A 17,175-nucleotide genomic window follows, 5' to 3' on the forward strand; every position below is an offset into this window, starting at 1 on the left:
TGGACTGGCACGCAACGATATGCAATGACGAGTCAAGTCCATAGACATTGGATATCAAGTGCAGAGAGATGATCAGCAGCTATTGATCAGCATAGGGCACTTCCGTTGACGGATATCACCAGCTATCTAATTGATTTACATAGGTAATTAATGGATAATACCAATTACAGTAATCAGCGGCTATTGATTATCTGGCCAACTTAGATTTTGGATACTTCCCTTGATGTATATTACCAATTACAGCAATGATTACAGGTACAGTAGCTATCGATTATTTTATCAACCTAGAGATTGGAGCGAGGATTGATCCTGGGTTCTCCATTGATGGAAACTGAATAAATAAATAATAATTCTAGAGCAAGATTAGCAATACAATTGTGACGGATGCAAAGATTGATGCGAGGATTTTGCCTGGGAAGGTGATCGGGCCAATCGTAGGGCTGGCGCGCGTGGAACCGGCAATCATTTTGGATGGCGATGCACTGGCGTCTGATGAGACGAGACTGGTATGGATCGGGTTGGACATCTGGAGTGTAAACACATGGGTACCCGACAGCTCACTGTACCGCTGGGCAATGCCTGAGTAATTGGGCTCGGAAATCGTAGCAACTACCTCGTCCGGTGGTTCGACCACCGTTACAACGTCACTGTCAGTGAGATTGTTGATAATGACCTCAATCTCAGACGTGGCCTCGGGGTTCACCGTTCTGATTGTTCCTTGAACAGCTCCATCATTTGGTAGTGTAGAGGCTGCCGACTTCTTGTCGCCAGACGACGAAGACGATTCTGCGAGTTGTACTTTGGCTTGGGCAAGCCCAACCATGCTCTGTTCACGGTCCATAACAATATACAACGAAGAGAGGACCGAACTGCCGAGACTAGAATAGCCCTGGGCATCAGAAGGAGAGAATGCGAGAATGCATGCAGGCGTCCCGTCCTCGAATAAAAACGCGTGGCCAGTCTCGTTGTCGTACATGGTATATAGCAGATCATCCAACGGGATCTCGAACCGCACGCCGTTAAGAAATAGGCCCATGTATCCAGACACGGACTTGATGCTGCAATCGACTGCCCAGACACCGAATTTCTCCTGATATACGGCACTCAGCTGGGATGCAAAGTCGACGATAAGCGAATACGGGAGATAAGTAAAAAATCGCGTGGTATCTAGGAGCACCGGCAATTGCATGCCATCCTTGGACATGAACTTCTCACCATACTGCCCGTGGCACGACAGGTTCGTGAGGGTAATAAATGGATTAACGACGCTGCTGTCCCCTTCGGTTTTGATAAAAGGCATGAGATAAACCTTGCCGGAAAATTTGGAACGGTCGAGACCGCCAAACAGGGCCAGCCCTTTCTTATACATGTTCGTCGGACTCTGCTCCGGAGGATCGCTAAGATCGCCCATCCACAACGAGACCGTTTGGCTCTTAAGGTACCCTTCCTTGAAGAGCGATGCAATGAAGTCGTCGTAGGTCTCTGCGCCCTGCGCAACTCCTTGGGTGTCCCGCATGCCAATTCCCAGCCTTCCCGACCGCATAAAATAAAGCAGGTCATTTGTGTTATCGGCGAGACCAAATTGGAGGTCGCCTAACGTAATGTTACGACGGGCTCCGTCCGTTTTCGCACTGAGTGTGAAGTTGTCGGTCGCATAGATGCCCGAAACATACGTTTCGTCGAGAAAAGTGCGGTTAAACGGCTCATTCAAGCTCTTGAACGAGTCCGACTCGGACGAATTAAACATCCGCGAGTTTGTGCAAAACTTGCTAGCGTCGAGGTTCTCGAGGTACTCACTGCGGTCCCCATTGCTACACTGCTTGACGGCGGCCGCGTTTGCAATCCACGTGTCGCTCGACGTAGTGTCGAGCACAAGATTGTATTCCTGGCCCGGCGAACCCGCGCCGACCTTGAGGTTATAGTATATGGCCATGCCCAGGTACACTTCCTCGTATCGCGGAGCGGACGCGGGCAGGTCATTATCGACAGTTCGCCTCAGCAACGCCAAGCCCTCGCTGCGGTCAAGCGCTCTGGGACCAAAGTAGACGGCTCGCTTGGTAATTTCTTTACCAGTAAATTCTGTGATTAGAGCGTTCTGGCGCAGCGAGATCTCCTTCTGGACCACCCCTGAGGGGATGTTCTGCTTAGCCTCGACTATCGCGAGTAGAAGCATTAGCCAGGCCAACATCCAGGCCCCTAGCTGTGCCAGCATCGCCGATTAAAAAAATAATAATATAACTATCCGGTAATGGGTGACTGAAAATAGCGAGTATTAGATAGCCTCCTGCCAAGCGAGCGAACGGGAGAGGTAGAAAGAGAGAAAAAAATTGATAAATTGATCTGTGCAGGGCCAATGTCCAACTCGCGCTGATGATGTCACTCGGGGTTGTTTACCAGCAGGAAGGGGGGGGGGGGGGTGATCACTCGCTTGGCGCGAACTTTTTTGTTTTCATTTCCGCAAGACAAACCTAAGACCTGCTTACGCGGGAGCGGCATAGTGTGTGCTAGGGAAACGTTCACCACTCACTGCAACATTAGCAGAGAATACACAAAAGACCAAGAACACAGGGGGAATAGGAGCCTGCCCAGATAAAGAATATGCGGAAGACGTAAACATGCAGGCTATTCTGAAGTTGATGGATGATCTAGCCAGCAATATGCACGCGATATCCGAGGCACCTCGCCGGTGTGTAATCGGCAGTGCTTGCCATATGTACAATTGTGTAGTACTACTGTACATGCCTGGCATATGTACCGTACCTGGGAATAAATACAGTAATAGATCATCGACATTTTTTCAGTTGGAGCATCCCCGCCAAGTTGCCAAGTCGGCCCCTAACCCTTCCAAGTCGGTCAATGTCCAATAAATGTCGCCCCATCCTCCCAATGTCGGGGTGCGGCTAGCTAGTCAACCTCCCAACCCAAATTGATTTTGATGCCTCCACACCCCCTTCATTGGCCCGGTTAGAAGGACAGCGAAAAGGTGAAGGGTTTCGAATCGGAGGCCCTTCGTCAGTGTATTAACCACTCTTTAGGGTTGGCCCAGTCATATCGCGTACCATGGCCGCCGACAGAGACAGAGACATAGAGCTGGAAGCTCTGATAGAGGAGGAACAAGGGAGATCGAGGCAGTCCTCGCCCGAGGAGGTTGTAGAGAGGTTTTCTCAATTCGTAGATCTTGTGGAGGAGTCCAGACAAAAACGGCTCGTCCGCACTGCTGCCACGGGCGTGCTTATTCTTGCATGGTATGCGTTCTCAATCACTCTATCGCTGTACAACAAGTGGATGTTCTCCACCGATCACCTGAACTTCCCGTTCCCCGTGTTCGCGACGTGTCTCCACCAGGTCGTGCAATGGCTACTGGCGCTGGTTGCCCTCTACATGGTCAATCGATCGACGCGGCCCCGGCATCCCGACGAGAACTTGCCGTGGAAAGAGTACCTGTCGCGCTATGTGCCGTGTGCCATGGCCAGTGCTGGCGACATTGGCATGGGTAATGTGTCACTGCGCACGGTGACACTGACGTTTTACACCATTGTCAAGTCGTCTAACCTCGCGTTTGTTCTGGTGTTTAGCTTCCTGTTCAAACTGGAGAAACCCACCGTGCGGCTCACAAGCATAATCGGCGTCATGACGATCGGTGTCATCATGATGGTCGCAGGGGAGACGGAGTTCAAACTCATTGGATTCTTACTAGTTCTGGGAGCCTCTGCGTGCAGTGGACTGCGATGGTCGCTGACCCAGATCCTTCTGCGACATCCAGCGCGAAACACGCTGGAGCGGACAATTGACGAAAACATGCCTCCGACTTCACCTGTCATTGCGCCGCATCCAGTGAGAAGGCGCAGCTCGTCAATGATAGGAGATCGGTCTGCAATTGACCATGGTAAAGGTAGCTCCCTGACCGAAAGCAACCCATTAGTTACGATTCTTTTTCTGTCTCCACTCATGGGGGCTTGCTTATTTGCCGTGTCAATGGTGCTTGAGGGTCCGGGGCATATCATCGGCTCTGAGTTCTGGGATACTGATTTCATCTTCTCCGTCTTTGTGCTGGTGATTCCTGGGATAATTGCATTCTGCATGACTCTTACGGAGTTTTTAATTCTCCTGGAAGGCTCGGTGCTGACTTTGTCGGTAGCTGGCATCTTCAAGGAGCTTGTCACTCTTGTGTTTAGCTCAATTGCCTTTGGGGACACGCTAACGCTGGTTAATTGCATCGGACTCATTACAACACTTCTCGCTATTTTTGCATACAACTGGTATAGATATACGGAGGCTTAGTGGTTTAATCTTATGACGCTTGTTTAATTGATGTTAATCTATTAATTCATTTCCCTTGAGCCATTCATTCACGTTAAACTGGCCGTGTCTAGACAGACGCTGTGTGGCGCAGGGCGTAGCTCAGATTTGTGGGTAGTTATACCTTAACAGTATTGTCGATGTGAGACAGTGCAGCATGCGGCATGTGGCTAGCTTTATCTTTCAAGCGGTAAGAGAGCTATCTCTACTCAATATTTTTCTTTTAATGTAGAATTATCAGCTTTCTATTTGTGAATTAGTCCCAGGAGTAGAAGTGCAAGCTTTCACCTATAGAAATTCAATGCATGGTACTGGTATTACAGTACCAGTATATTTCTACCAGTGATCAATTACTTTGGGCAATGTTAATGTTCTGACAGGATAGCTTGGTCTGAGAACGTAACATTTTTATTGCGCAGTTTATGCACTTAGCACCAGATCAAGTCTTTTCAAGGGATTAGAAAGGTACATATAACATAGAGTATATATAGCTACCGGTACTAAGCAATAGAAACTCTCTACGCCCCCAAGATCATCAATTGACCAACCTAGGACAGCTCGCACCATACTTTGATGGACTTGTAGAAAGTTTAAAGACTGGAGTATAGTCTCCTGCTAAAATGCGCTCGTGCATTTTATTATCATAAATGCTTTGTCAATATATGTTGAAGTTCTTGACCTAAGGGACTATCAAATTCTACAGGCACCGATTGCTTGAAATTTTTGGTTAGTTCGCTCGAAATCCGTCGTGTCACCACTGATGCGATTCCTCTTTTGGTCGAGACGTGTACGTCCGTTGATTGAAATTCTCTGTCCAGGAAAAGAGATGAAATATTTTCGCGCCTTGCTTGAATCGTTTTTGCATGTATTACATTATATTATAAACTGCTGAAGGCGTTCATCACGGCCAAGGACCCTAGATCTTCATATACCACATAATATATTATCGGTGAAAAGTAGCATCGTTGAATTGATAAGAAAAGATTTCATTTTCTTGTTCTATCCAGAAATGCCGTATTTATCAGCCTTAGAGTACCTATTCACACATTAATTGAATGGATTATGAGTGTAATAGATTCTGAAAAGATAAAAGAATGATCTATAATAAGAGCTAATAAACAGCTCGCTTATTAGTCTTCGTTATGTGCTTGCGGCGGCCCGTGTTCGTTAGGTCAATTGCGTTATCACATCAATCCATGGCATAATCGCTCCGGTGCAGTCTGGGGCATAAATAAAGTTCGTGGAAAATAATGCGCCGCGTTTGAAAGCAATTTACCCCTGATTTACAGTACGTAGCACCATGCCCTGTAAATTATTACCGATTACACCAGTATCGGTGCATTGAACGCGGGATATTTGAGCCGAAGGAAGTCATATACCAGGTTGCAACTAATAGTTCTGATTAAAAGCCATTGCCTAGGGCGAACTTACGGTAGTACAACAGGAAATCTTAGGTGTAATTGGCAACTTCGCCAATAGTAGTATCACGATAGTAGAATTCTAGTAAGTCAAACCAGAATATAGGGCATCATACTACTGTATTGTAGAAATTTGGTAAGCCAAACCCGAACATACGTGGGCCGGTATGATAGGTGTAGCTCGAAAGAATTGGAATCACTGCAGGGACTGCAACGGTTTGTTTCAAAATTTGGAGAGAAACCGGTTGAAAATTTCGGGCATCAATTACAGTGTCGCAAAGTAGGGAGGATCTCCGTCGGACATGGACAGTTTGATGCCGTACCGTTATTCGACCATGTGGCCTGCAAGATACACCAAAACTACCAAGACACAGTTGCAGAAGTATGGTTCAATTGATAAAGACGTAGCTTTTTTGTCACGCATCGACGGAAGTAATAGCCAGGGGGTCAATCGATTGCGAGCCAGTCACTACGCCATTGAATTACGGGGTACAAATATCCCGTCCATCCGCTACAATTTTATCCGTGGCGTATTACCGTGTGGTTGCATACCGTAATTATGAGTTCTGCCATCTAGTTTCTCATCCTGTACTTCTATCTCTCTTGCAGATACATAATATTCTTATCATACTTTTGGCATCCCATCCTCATCTTCATCCAGCTGTATGCAGTCATTTAGAACACCAAACCGAGAAAGAAGCCTTTCAATATGGTATTTATGTGCTACGGTAGTGTAAATTTAGTGACAGATTCGACCATCAGCTGATGCATTACCTGACACTATATGTACACCGTGGAAAAAAACCACGGTAGCCGTGTAGTACCTACATGGTGCGGAAAATAGCAGAACCAGCGGCCAGGCTGGTATTTAAAACGGTTTGGGCATGGTATCATCACGCCGAAATACCAAAGAAAAAAATCTCCTTTCCATCGATGATTACAGAAGATCATCCGGCGAATGCACCGGTAATGTACTGTACATCTTATCGCTACACACTACCGCCGCATTTGTGCAACTACCTTTAACGGATGTCCATAAACCTGTAGAGCTTTTAAGTCGCAAGTAACGAAGCACATAACGGTTATACGTACCAGAAGAAATATATACTAAGCGCGCCGCACAAAAAGCGGCTAACTATTCCCACCAATCATATTCAGCCCAAACGCACGGCAGCAATGACATAACGCCCCAACTTGCAAAATGGTGTGCGTGTGTCTCAGCAGGGGGGAAAGAGGGGGCTAGGCTTGGTGTAACACTGTGGTCGGGTTCACCGTAGGCCAGTCCCGAAGAAGCCCCATGCGCCTTATCGATGTGCTCTGACCACCCGCTCTCCTCCCTCTAAGTGTCATATTGCCGGGCCGGGACCCAAAACAGGAGAGAATGCACGCCGGTTCACCGACGGGATTACACGCACTTACAAACGCCACACCTCGCCTCGGGCTTAGCACAGTCGAAGCGTCATGGGCAATAAAATGTTGGGGGAAGGTGTGGAAAGGTGGAGGGGCCCCTCAGCGATAATCCTTTGCCGTTTGCAAGAGCAAGCTGGGGCTGTGTGCGAGGGCAAAGAACAGACTCAGAGGCGAGGGCATGTAAAAGGGCCGCTTGTACATATGCTGTGCTGATTAGACGTACAATCTTCAATGTCTCGCCTTCCCCACCTATCGTATCACCCTTTGCAGGCATTACGAGAGATTCACGTTGTTTTACTGCAGTGCCGTTCGGTAGTCGCACACAGACCTGTCCCTCCCCTCTCCTGCTTTTGCTTTCCCTTTTCAAGGCCGCCTACTGCCCCTAATTCTCTTCTTTTTCCGCATACCATACTATTGAAATAAGCGCTTTTCTGTCGATTTTTATACCAGAGACGTTGTTTTTTTAACGAGAAGAAGAAGTAGGACTTACTTCGACATTTAATTTGTTAAAAAAGTTTTAGCGATTTCGATTTTTTCTTCTTTTTTTTTTTTTTGAAGGCGGATTTAGGGTCATTTTTTTTAGCCGTCGAAGCCGCTTCCGCCCTTTCCCTCTCTCGCCAGTTTATATTGAAAGACGTTTGTTTGTCCAGTCGTTGTGAAAGGGTTTTAGAGAAAAAGGACTAGAAGGGACTGTTAAAGAGTGAACGACTATGACCGGTCAGCAGCACCCCCTTTCGTTCCAAAATGGACTGTTTTCATGGTTCACGCGGTTCATGACGGCTCTCAGTGAGAGCCGTCCCAGCTTCTTCTCGTCGTTCGTTTCCCTGATTTCCCATGTCACGGGCGCGTGGAAAGAACAGCAGAAGCCTCTCATCGAGGACGAGAAAGAAGCACCCAAGAAGTCGGTGGACCTATTTCCCAAGATGATCGAAATAGACGAGTCGCTCGACTCATCGGAGGGCCCAGTCCCCTGTGCTACCGACAGCACGTTTAACCTTGTGCAGATGTACAACCAAGCCGGCAACGTTATTGGCTGGGACGTTGGCACTGCCGTAGACGGCCCAGTGCTCGTAAGCGAGCACCAGCAGCTCCAGCCACAGCAGATGCCGGCTTCATACGAGTTCCATGATTTCAAGCCAAACGGCGTGCACTCGATCACTGAGCAACTCCACGTGCAGCCGCTTGGAGAAGCCCACTTCCCGGCGGACTACTTGGGCATGTACCCAGACCATACCACTCCTCCACAGCAACCAATACTGCAGAGACAGCCGGTCCAGGGCCATCATAAGCTTGTAATGCGGACTTCCGGCAAGCGCGAGAGCTTCTCTCCGTACACCAAGCCCTCTGCATCCAACTCGATCCCAGAACAACCAATCATCAGCAACAACCACAACTCGGATCTCTCGCGGTCTGATTCCATGACATCCTCCGATCATTTCTCATTCACGTTCGAGTCTCCGCAGCAACCAGTTCTCGACCTCGAGAAGCAGACGCCGCCTGAGCTGCATTACTCGAATAGTCCCCCTGAGTACCCTTCGCACTCTACGCCCATGCTGGACGCCTATGCTATGTCGCTCAGCTTGCATCACCCGGTCACGGGCGCCATCCCAGATCTGTTCCCGCAGGCTCTTGCATTCAACGAGGAGCGGGCCGGCATTGTCAATGTCAATAGCACTTCGTTTGGCGTCTATCCTCCGGCCCACTCGCGGGCCACTAGCGAGAATGGCGACACTGCGGCTACAGCGGCTGGGTTTGACGATTCCACTAATGCCAAATTCATCATCGAGGACCTGTACTACCTCGACAATGCTCCAGTTGCTCACCAGCAAATCCAGCAGCAGCAGCAGCAACAGCAGCACCACCACCACCAGTTGGATGACGGCTTTTTCCCAGCCAACCAGATCTCCCCTCAGTCTGCTTCCCCGCAGTCCTCTCCATCGGTGATGACATCTCCCGAGTTCTACTCATACCCACAAGATACAGCATCCATTACTTCAGCAGACAGCGCCGCCGCCTCCACCGCCGCGCGGACCAACTCGACGAGCCCCATGAGTGGTGGCGACCAGCCATTTGCGTGCCCGGAGTGCCCTGCGTCATTTAGAATCAAAGGATACCTTACGCGGCACATGAAGAAACATGCGGTGAGGAAGGCCTACAACTGCCCCTTCTACGACCCCACCGCCGAGACCCCGTGTCATCCGACGGGCGGGTTCTCGCGGCGAGACACCTACAAGACCCATCTTAAGGCGCGACACTTCATCTATCCGGCAGGGACTCGAAGCGAGCACAGAGGCAAGGTCAGTGGTACCTGTGCCGGCTGCGACCAGACTTTTGACAAGAACGAGACATGGGTCGAGGACCACATTCAAAAGGGCCTCTGCGTCGGCGTCCTCGATCAGCTTTAGCTCCCTTTCTAACGAAGTTCATGCCATTTTTTATTTTATTTATGATGCTGTATTTATTTATGGGTACTATAATTGTATATCATACTCACTTAATCAATTTTTGCTAAAAGGTGGGCCTCTGTCATCAAGTAGACTCAATTATTAGTAAGGATTGAACAGCCATCTAGAGTAGCCATCTAAAGTACCTTAATAGTGAGCTGCCAAATGATAGGCTGAGTTCAAATCTGCTTTCTCCGAGGTTAATTAGCTATCAAAAAGACCGAAAAACCCATTTAAAAACCAATATCAATTGATCTCTGATCAAGCAGAGCCCCAGAGGAGTTTAAAGGAACATAGCCAGGAACCACAGGTCCCTCATAAGGCGAGATGAGTGGAGGGCCGGTTGTCGTCGGCGCGGGAAACCGCTTTTGCGCGCGCAACCACTGCATAAAAAGGTGAAAAAATATCAGTTTTCCTTTTCTCTTTTTTCTTTCTTCTCGTGATGGCTAGGAGAATTGTAGTCGAAGCGTACTGAAGGGCTAATTTGAGCCATGTTTTGCTTTGGGGAAAGTCTCCGGTCGTTGCGGGATGTATCTAGCGGAAACGTTCTTGAAGTGCTCTTCGAGAGAAGTCATTGAGTGATTACCTGGTTATGGCGAAATGTCGTCTCCATTGAGACCGAATGCGATTGGCCTTTGGGCCGATGGCATTTCGTACAGGATTCGAATCAATCTTCAATAGAACCCCGTGTAAACTTTCGACGGCGAGTGCACTTATGGCATTTGAACGACAGTTATTACAATTGTTGGATTTTTTAGTCCAATAACCCAATGGAGCTTACTTCTAGCCATTGCTCAATTTTCAAAACCCGAAAAAGATTACTGCTTTTGTTTGTGTGGTCAAACACACCGGGCTTTATCGAACCAAACCTACATGATGAAATTAACATGCAATCATAGAGTCAAGCTCTGAGGGAAAAATCCCGGCGACGAGAATTGCTTTAGTATTCTGACTGGTTTGGTTTTTCCAATTTTTTTTTCCAACTGGGTGGTATATATATTAAATAGCACATTGCAAACATATTCCATGGTATCACTGGTAGATAGCAGGTCGTAGACAACATTTTCTATTGTATGTTACTAGTTATGAGATAGCACGTCAGCAATAATCTGGCTGTATATATTAGATGGGTCGTGGACAATATATCGGCTGCATATATATTATCTAAGGTCGTAAAATAAATCGTGAAAATCATCAATCCTGTTTTATTTCTCTCATCGCCACGAGCTGCTCGCCTCTACTCTGGCCAAGCTCGAGCCCGTATAGCGCAATGGTGTTGAACATGTTAACCCACCCCCAAAACTTCCATGCCAGCTGCGGGTTTGTCCACGTATGTTCCAAGATCCACTCGGACCAGCTGCTCTCTGCGGCAGACCCGGCGGACCCGTACTGGTGGCCAATGGGCCCCAGACTGCCAAAATGCTGCATCAGCAGGTGTGTATAGACGCCAATGATGATGCACGGAGCGTAGGCGTATATGACGAAAAAGAGCGCCCGCGACTTGCTGTACTTTTTGCCCCGGTCCGACTCCTGGAGCGTTGGAATAATGCGACTCGCCGCGTAGAAGACGCTGAGCCGAAACGCCAACGACACGACCACCGAAGGTGTCACCGTTGCGAGCGCCCCCATAAAGAAGTCATACACTGTGACGAACCCCTGTGGGATGAGCCCAGCAATCGTGGCCACCATGTTAGTGTACCCAGTCACAATGATGGGCGGCAGGCTCGGCGTAGGGTGAACGGGTCCCGAAGGAGAAGCACTGGTCACTCCGAGCCACCCAAACATGGGCTGCTCCGTCGATGTTGCCGGTGGCGCGTCGAAAATGAACGCCAGCAGCGAGCCCATGTCAATGGTAGACTGGAAGTCCGTGTACGTCAGGTATAGGCAGTACACGATGTAGGCGAACAGCAGGCTGCACTCAATTGAGCTGCCCCGGCCTGAAACAATGCCGTACCCGCCGAGAAGGGTCGTCATGGTCAGAACCGCCCCAATGAGAGTCGCGCTTGTCACATCTAGCACCACGGGGAATGTGTAGATTCTATACAAAAAGTACAAGCTCGTCGTGATGATGCACCCTGAGGATATGATCTGGACGAGCATCCAAGTGTCCGACTTGTTATTGAGCCGGCGCATCGCCTGTCCGGCCGCCTGGATCACCAGGAGAGTACAAAATCCTTCAAGCAGGGTGAACACCGGTGTCGCGTTGCGCTCCATGGCCTTCCAGGGGCCCACGATCTGCATCCAGTGCGGGTGGTCCTCGGAGTAGAGCCCGAGATGCAGAATCAATAACGACGGGATAATGATGTGCTGAGAGTAGTAGAGCAGCGACCCGACAATGCTGAGCTTCGTGTTGCGCGTCAGGATGCGCACTGTCGACAGCACGACATAGAACGCCGTCAGAGTGAAGGTGAACGCAATGCCGCTGTCCTCGCCGCCAACGTCAAACGCCAGCGGGATCGTCAGGATTATGAGGCCCAGATATAACACCGCAAATATGCGCTGGATTACTCTTCTCCACGGGCGTAGCATTATGTGTTGTAAACCCCGTGTACCTAATCTCGATATCAGCAAACTAGCCCTTCAACCATCCACAGTTGTTGTGACACTCTAAGTTGGGAGGTTAAGGGGGGGGGGGGGGGTTGGGTCGGGCGTGGGATATGGGCTGACACAAGGGCGTGATGGACAATTTTTTCTCTCTCTATGCAATCCGCCTTGCGTATGCCACTGGCCGAATGGGGTCTGTGGTTGAATACAGTGGGAGTTGTAGTCCAATGACGAATCCACTGGGGTGAATGGGAAGAGAGAAAGAAAAGGGGCATTGTAGTGTTTGAGACCTTATTGTTTCAAAAATGCGGCGCATGGGGCTCATGGGGCTCTGCGCGCTAGCTTACATTATTCGAATTGCACTCGACACGAGGTGTCCTCCTGGGGGGATTTAGGGAGCTCTCCTCCTCCAAGTAGCCGCAGCATACCAATTACTTGTATCGCATTGCATTAATAGATTCTTCTGCGCTACTGCAATACCTCGCAGTGTTAAGTGCGGCGTGTGCGGCGCAAAATTTTCCCGGGACGGTATTTTTTATTTTTCCCGGGCCGCCTGAAAATTTCAACGATACGAGAGAGATCAAAAGCCTTGATCGATCAGAGACTTGATAAGCTAGGCAGCTCGAGAATGGCGAAGCGAAGCGGCGAGGGATTTAATGGGTCTGTGAAGAAGAGAAGGAACACGGGGCGGCGGACGTTGCGCTCTGCCGCTGGGGAGAAGGATCACAGTGACAAACGAGAGGATCAGCCGCAGCAAGTCGAAGAAGATAACGCTCTAGAGGAGGCAGAAGAACCTGAGGAGCAGAAAATAGACGCCTATAATGCATTGCTGACTTTGCTGAAGTCCGAAGAGCCCGAAGAGCCAAAAAAGAAAAAGAAAAAGGCCAATCCGGCCAAGAAAGACGATGAGGAGATTGAAGGCTACGACGAAGATATGGACCAAGCGGAGGAGGTGGAAGAAGAAGAAGAAGAAGAAGAAGAAGAGCAGGAAATTGTTATCCAGGATGATAATGAAGGCGATTCGAAGGATCCATTTGAGTATCACTTCTATGCTCCGCAAGAGACGACTCTTAGCCAATTGAGATCGGTGTCCTTTAAGCCGTCGAAACAGCCATCGAACCCGCTTGGCAACCGTTCAATCGCGTACACTACTGACTGCACCGAGAAGGCAGTCATTAACACGACCAATGTATCAAAACTACCTCTAAAATACCGGCTCATTGCTCCGTTTGAGAAGTTCAACGGTGAATTTAGTCAGCTGCAGGGAAAACTGGCGGGCCCTGTGTTTTCGTACCAGGATTTGCTCTATACTGGCCACAAGTACACCAAAGCCACTGAAGCCGGGAACCTCTACTCACTGCATCTGCTGAACCACATCTACAAAACGCGAGACCGAGTGCTCAAGAACAACGCCAAGCTCTCTGCGGCCTCTCAGAACTGCGACGAGGAGGTTGAGTTCCGCGACCAGGGCTTCACGCGACCAAAAGCGCTGGTCCTCTTGCCTACGCGTAACGCATGCTACCACTTCATTGAGAACCTTGTGAGCATTTCGGGCCTTTCGCAAGTTGAGAACAAGAAGCGGTTCAAGACGGCCTTCTTCGACGATGCCACCCCACCGGATACCAAGCCGGAGGACTTTAAATCCCTTTTCTCAGGTAATACCGATGACATGTTCTGCCTCGGTGTCAAGTTCACGCGACAGGCCATTAAGCTGTACACGTCGTTCTACTCCTCAGATCTGCTTGTCGCCAGTCCGCTGGGACTGAGGATGATTATCGGCGACGAAGGCGTCAAGGGCAAGAAACAGGACTTCGATTTCCTCTCCTCAGTGGAGCTGGCCATCGTCGACCAGGCTGACAAAATGCTGATGCAGAAATGGGAGCACGTCGAGCACATCTTCAAGCACATGAACCGCATTCCAAAAGAAGCACACGACTGCGATTTCAGCCGAGTTCGCAATTGGTACCTCGATGACAATGCCAAATACATGCGCCAAACGCTCATTTTGACCGAATTCCTGACCCCGGAAATCAACAGTCTGTTCTCTAAGTACTGCCATAATGTCATTGGCGGAAAGCTTAAGACAAGATCGACCATCAAGGACCAAGACGCCGCTCTTGCTCAGGTTGGCATGAGAATTCGACAGACATTTACGCGTATCAATCCCTCTGATCCCGTTCAGGATCCGGAGGTGCGGTTCAAGCATTTCACCGGCGTCGTCCTGCCCTCTCTCATGCGAGGGACAAGTTATAATGGCACTCTTATCTTCGTGCCAAGTTATTTGGACTTTGTTCGGCTGAGAAACTACATGGACGAGAACAATATCAGCTGTGCCTGCGTTTCCGAGTACTCGACTCCTGCAACCATCTCTCGAGCAAGAACGTTCTTTGTTTCGGGGAGAACGAAAATGATGATGATTACGGAGCGATTGCACCACTTCAGGCGGTATGAGATTAAGGGCGTCAACCAGGTTGTCATGTACAGTGTCCCTGAAAACCCCATTTTCTACAAGGAGACGATTCGGTTCATGGCGCGTACTCATACAGAGGCAAATGTGAGCGTTGATCTGCTGAAGGCACGCATTATCTATTCGAAGTGGGATTCGATCAAGCTTGAGCGGATTGTGGGTACCAATAGAGTCGGCGTGCTGTTAGAGGGCGTCGGAGATACATACGAGTTTCAGTAGTCCATCACATAGATAGCATTTGCATTATAGTGAACTTATACTATTAGCACGACTCATTATCATTTCATTACTACTCATTACAGTGATTTAAGGAATTACTCCATTAGCAAGGTGATCTGGGAACGTTAGTCTCGCCTTTATCATATGAATTGGCAACTTACCGCCATTAGAACGCAACAAATGGAAACGTATGGACTCAAGCGTTCCCCTATTCTTGAGGCTTTCCAAAATACGCCCAGGAAACTAAGCTGGTCAGTGTACGTGTTCTTTATCCCCACGCAAGAACTTACCCATGCTTGTTACGATCCACAATTGCCGGCATCAGCGCCCGAGCATATGTCGAGGTGCAGATCAACAACAACATGACCAGCAACAGAGACTGGAAATTGAACAATGCAGACTACACAATACCATTCCCGTTAGTTTAAGCCCCTCCAGCTGATCGCCATACGTACCATCTTGCCGTCGTGAGCTTCGTGATGGTTAGTGTTGGGAGGGACTCGTAGTCTCTCGCTAGTATGGTGTAATTCATCTCATTTTGTTATATCATATGAACTTCGATAGCTAGCTATAGCTAGCTAGATGCTACAGCTAAGGCCAGCCAGCCAGCTGGATATCCAGTAGTATCAAAGAGTTGGTAGTAAATCATCAGTCATTAGTTCGTCTATACAAGTCCCTTCAAAATACTATGTACAATGCTTTTTCTCGTCGCAGCGTTAGTTTTAGTCCGCTCCAAAGACTGACGCGCCAGGTCAGCTAGTTCTGCCTCGTGCTCAATGGGCTTGTCTCCGCCCAAGTCTCTGTATGCCTTCAGGACCATTTGTGCCATGGCGTAGGTATAATAGTCGTATTCGAATGCGCTGTGTTCGACCGTGGCTATACGCTGGCAGTCCATCATGTAGCGAATAATTGATTTGAACGCATCCAGGTTCCACTGCGTGCCAGTCCTAGAGTAGCGCTTAAATGCGCCGAAAATTTTGTAAAAATCGTCTCGCTTGGGGAGAAGATATGCATCAAGTTTACCGAGAAGCCCCAGCGCTTCGCGTAGTTTCGGAAAGTCCCCCACTTGGCAATAATGCTTAATGAATGGACTAAACGTGTACCGGTCAGGGATCACTGGCACCGAGTAAGATTTTGGCGACTCCTCGCCCGATTCTGTGCGAGTAATGCGGATAATGTAGTCCATAAGCTTGAGCTTGTTGAGTAATCGGGCATTCTCTGCGCCATTTCTTGGAAGAGACACCTGCAACTCATCCTCTGTTTCTACCGATTTGACGACACTGTGCAGTAGTTTCTCCGCAGAATTGACTTCGCCGCAGCTAATTAGAGCCTTCATTATAACATTCATCATGGCAATGTCCACGACATAGCCGGTCCGTTCGAGGTCTCTCGACAGCTGGCCCACGCCTTCAGCATTGTTCTGCTTACCCTGCCAAAGAATGTACAAAATCATGGTGAACCGGTCGGGGAGCACTCCATTGGCCGCAAAGTCTGAGCTCAATCGATTCGCCAGCGACTCCTCGCCATGGCGAAATGCCAGCGCCAGAAGGATATTAAGCGTAGAAACATCACTCAGCCGTCCGTCCGGGTAACAATGCTTAATATCAGCGATTTTCTCATCAACTGCCGCCCAGCGCTCGTCCTCTTCCTTTGCAGCTACGCTCTCGCCAATGATGTGAATCGCGGAATTGTTTTCCCGCGTACTAATGGGAAAGTCACACTCCTTTAGATCATTAAGCAGCGAGAGGAAGAACGCTCCTCGGGCAGATGAATTGCTCCGTTTGCTCCAGAACCCGCTCTTCTGCCACCCTGAACTCGTAATGGATACCAGATCCTCTAGATGCTGCGGCTGGATCGACCTTGGTGGTGGATAGGGCAAATGTTGATACGCCCTAAATAGCGCCCTGTAATCGATCTCTTTGCCCTTCCGGCTGTACAAACTGCGCAGGAATTGATTGTAATCTGCAATACTCCCGATATCCTCCCTTTCTATCGTCTTTCTCAGTTTCCTCGAGTCGTGATGCGCTGAAAAGGCCCTGTGGGCATGCTTGATTATCAGCCGGTTAATATATTCGTTGCAGTCTCTGCAACTCAATGCAAGTTCATAACTGTCGTAGCCCTGGTCAGCATTTTCTGGATCCAGGAATTTCTCCCTTAGCAGCGGCTGGTGGTCGGCCACTATCTGCTCCAAGGTCCGGTCGTACGCTGCTTCGAGACTGATCTTGGTCGAATACATGGCCTTCCGCCGATCCAAAACCGCCCGTAGGCTTCTGGTCCTGTAGGCCAAAAGCAGTCTATCCCGAATCATCGTTTTTCACGCCCCATTACCCTCTCTCCTACTAAAAATTCGAGTATGCCAAAGTCGATGTAAAAG

At 49.0% G+C, this 17,175-nt stretch overlaps 7 protein-coding genes across 7 annotated transcripts; 3 read left to right on the plus strand and 4 right to left on the minus strand.

Moving 5' to 3' along the window:
- Positions 1-352: 352 nt before the first annotated feature.
- TRVA0_022S00738 (uncharacterized protein) lies at positions 353-2,212 on the minus strand (the record flags this gene model as incomplete). The annotated part of the gene is made up of 1 exon (XM_076685165.1): positions 353-2,212. One exon carries the CDS (start codon positions 2,210-2,212, stop codon positions 353-355), a length of 1,860 nt encoding a protein of 619 aa, XP_076540560.1.
- Positions 2,213-3,060: 848 nt separating this feature from the next.
- YMD8 (Ymd8p) lies at positions 3,061-4,281 on the plus strand (the record flags this gene model as incomplete). Its single annotated transcript, XM_076685166.1, has 1 exon — positions 3,061-4,281. The coding sequence occupies one exon, from the start codon at positions 3,061-3,063 to the stop codon at positions 4,279-4,281; it is 1,221 nt and encodes a 406-aa protein (XP_076540561.1).
- Positions 4,282-7,837: 3,556 nt separating this feature from the next.
- On the plus strand, positions 7,838-9,532 carry TRVA0_022S00782 (uncharacterized protein; the record flags this gene model as incomplete). Its single annotated transcript, XM_076685167.1, has 1 exon — positions 7,838-9,532. The coding sequence occupies one exon, from the start codon at positions 7,838-7,840 to the stop codon at positions 9,530-9,532; it is 1,695 nt and encodes a 564-aa protein (XP_076540562.1).
- Positions 9,533-10,765: 1,233 nt separating this feature from the next.
- Positions 10,766-12,100, minus strand: ICE2 (Ice2p; the record flags this gene model as incomplete). The annotated part of the gene is made up of 1 exon (XM_076685168.1): positions 10,766-12,100. One exon carries the CDS (start codon positions 12,098-12,100, stop codon positions 10,766-10,768), a length of 1,335 nt encoding a protein of 444 aa, XP_076540563.1.
- Positions 12,101-12,743: 643 nt separating this feature from the next.
- Positions 12,744-14,801, plus strand: UTP25 (rRNA-binding ribosome biosynthesis protein UTP25; the record flags this gene model as incomplete). Its single annotated transcript, XM_076685169.1, has 1 exon — positions 12,744-14,801. The coding sequence occupies one exon, from the start codon at positions 12,744-12,746 to the stop codon at positions 14,799-14,801; it is 2,058 nt and encodes a 685-aa protein (XP_076540564.1).
- A 95-nt stretch (positions 14,802-14,896) lies between these two features.
- KSH1 (Ksh1p) lies at positions 14,897-15,259 on the minus strand (the record flags this gene model as incomplete). The annotated part of the gene is made up of 4 exons (XM_076685170.1): positions 14,897-14,917; positions 14,963-15,044; positions 15,092-15,201; positions 15,257-15,259. 4 exons carry the CDS (start codon positions 15,257-15,259, stop codon positions 14,897-14,899), a joined length of 216 nt encoding a protein of 71 aa, XP_076540565.1.
- A 206-nt stretch (positions 15,260-15,465) lies between these two features.
- On the minus strand, positions 15,466-17,109 carry TRVA0_022S00870 (uncharacterized protein; the record flags this gene model as incomplete). Its single annotated transcript, XM_076685171.1, has 1 exon — positions 15,466-17,109. The coding sequence occupies one exon, from the start codon at positions 17,107-17,109 to the stop codon at positions 15,466-15,468; it is 1,644 nt and encodes a 547-aa protein (XP_076540566.1).
- Positions 17,110-17,175: the final 66 nt, after the last annotated feature.

Source organism: Trichomonascus vanleenenianus (assembly GCF_965637985.1).
Source record: "Trichomonascus vanleenenianus strain CLIB 3782 genome assembly, contig: TRVA0_022S, whole genome shotgun sequence".
Classification (NCBI taxonomy): domain Eukaryota; kingdom Fungi; phylum Ascomycota; class Dipodascomycetes; order Dipodascales; family Trichomonascaceae; genus Blastobotrys; species Blastobotrys vanleenenianus.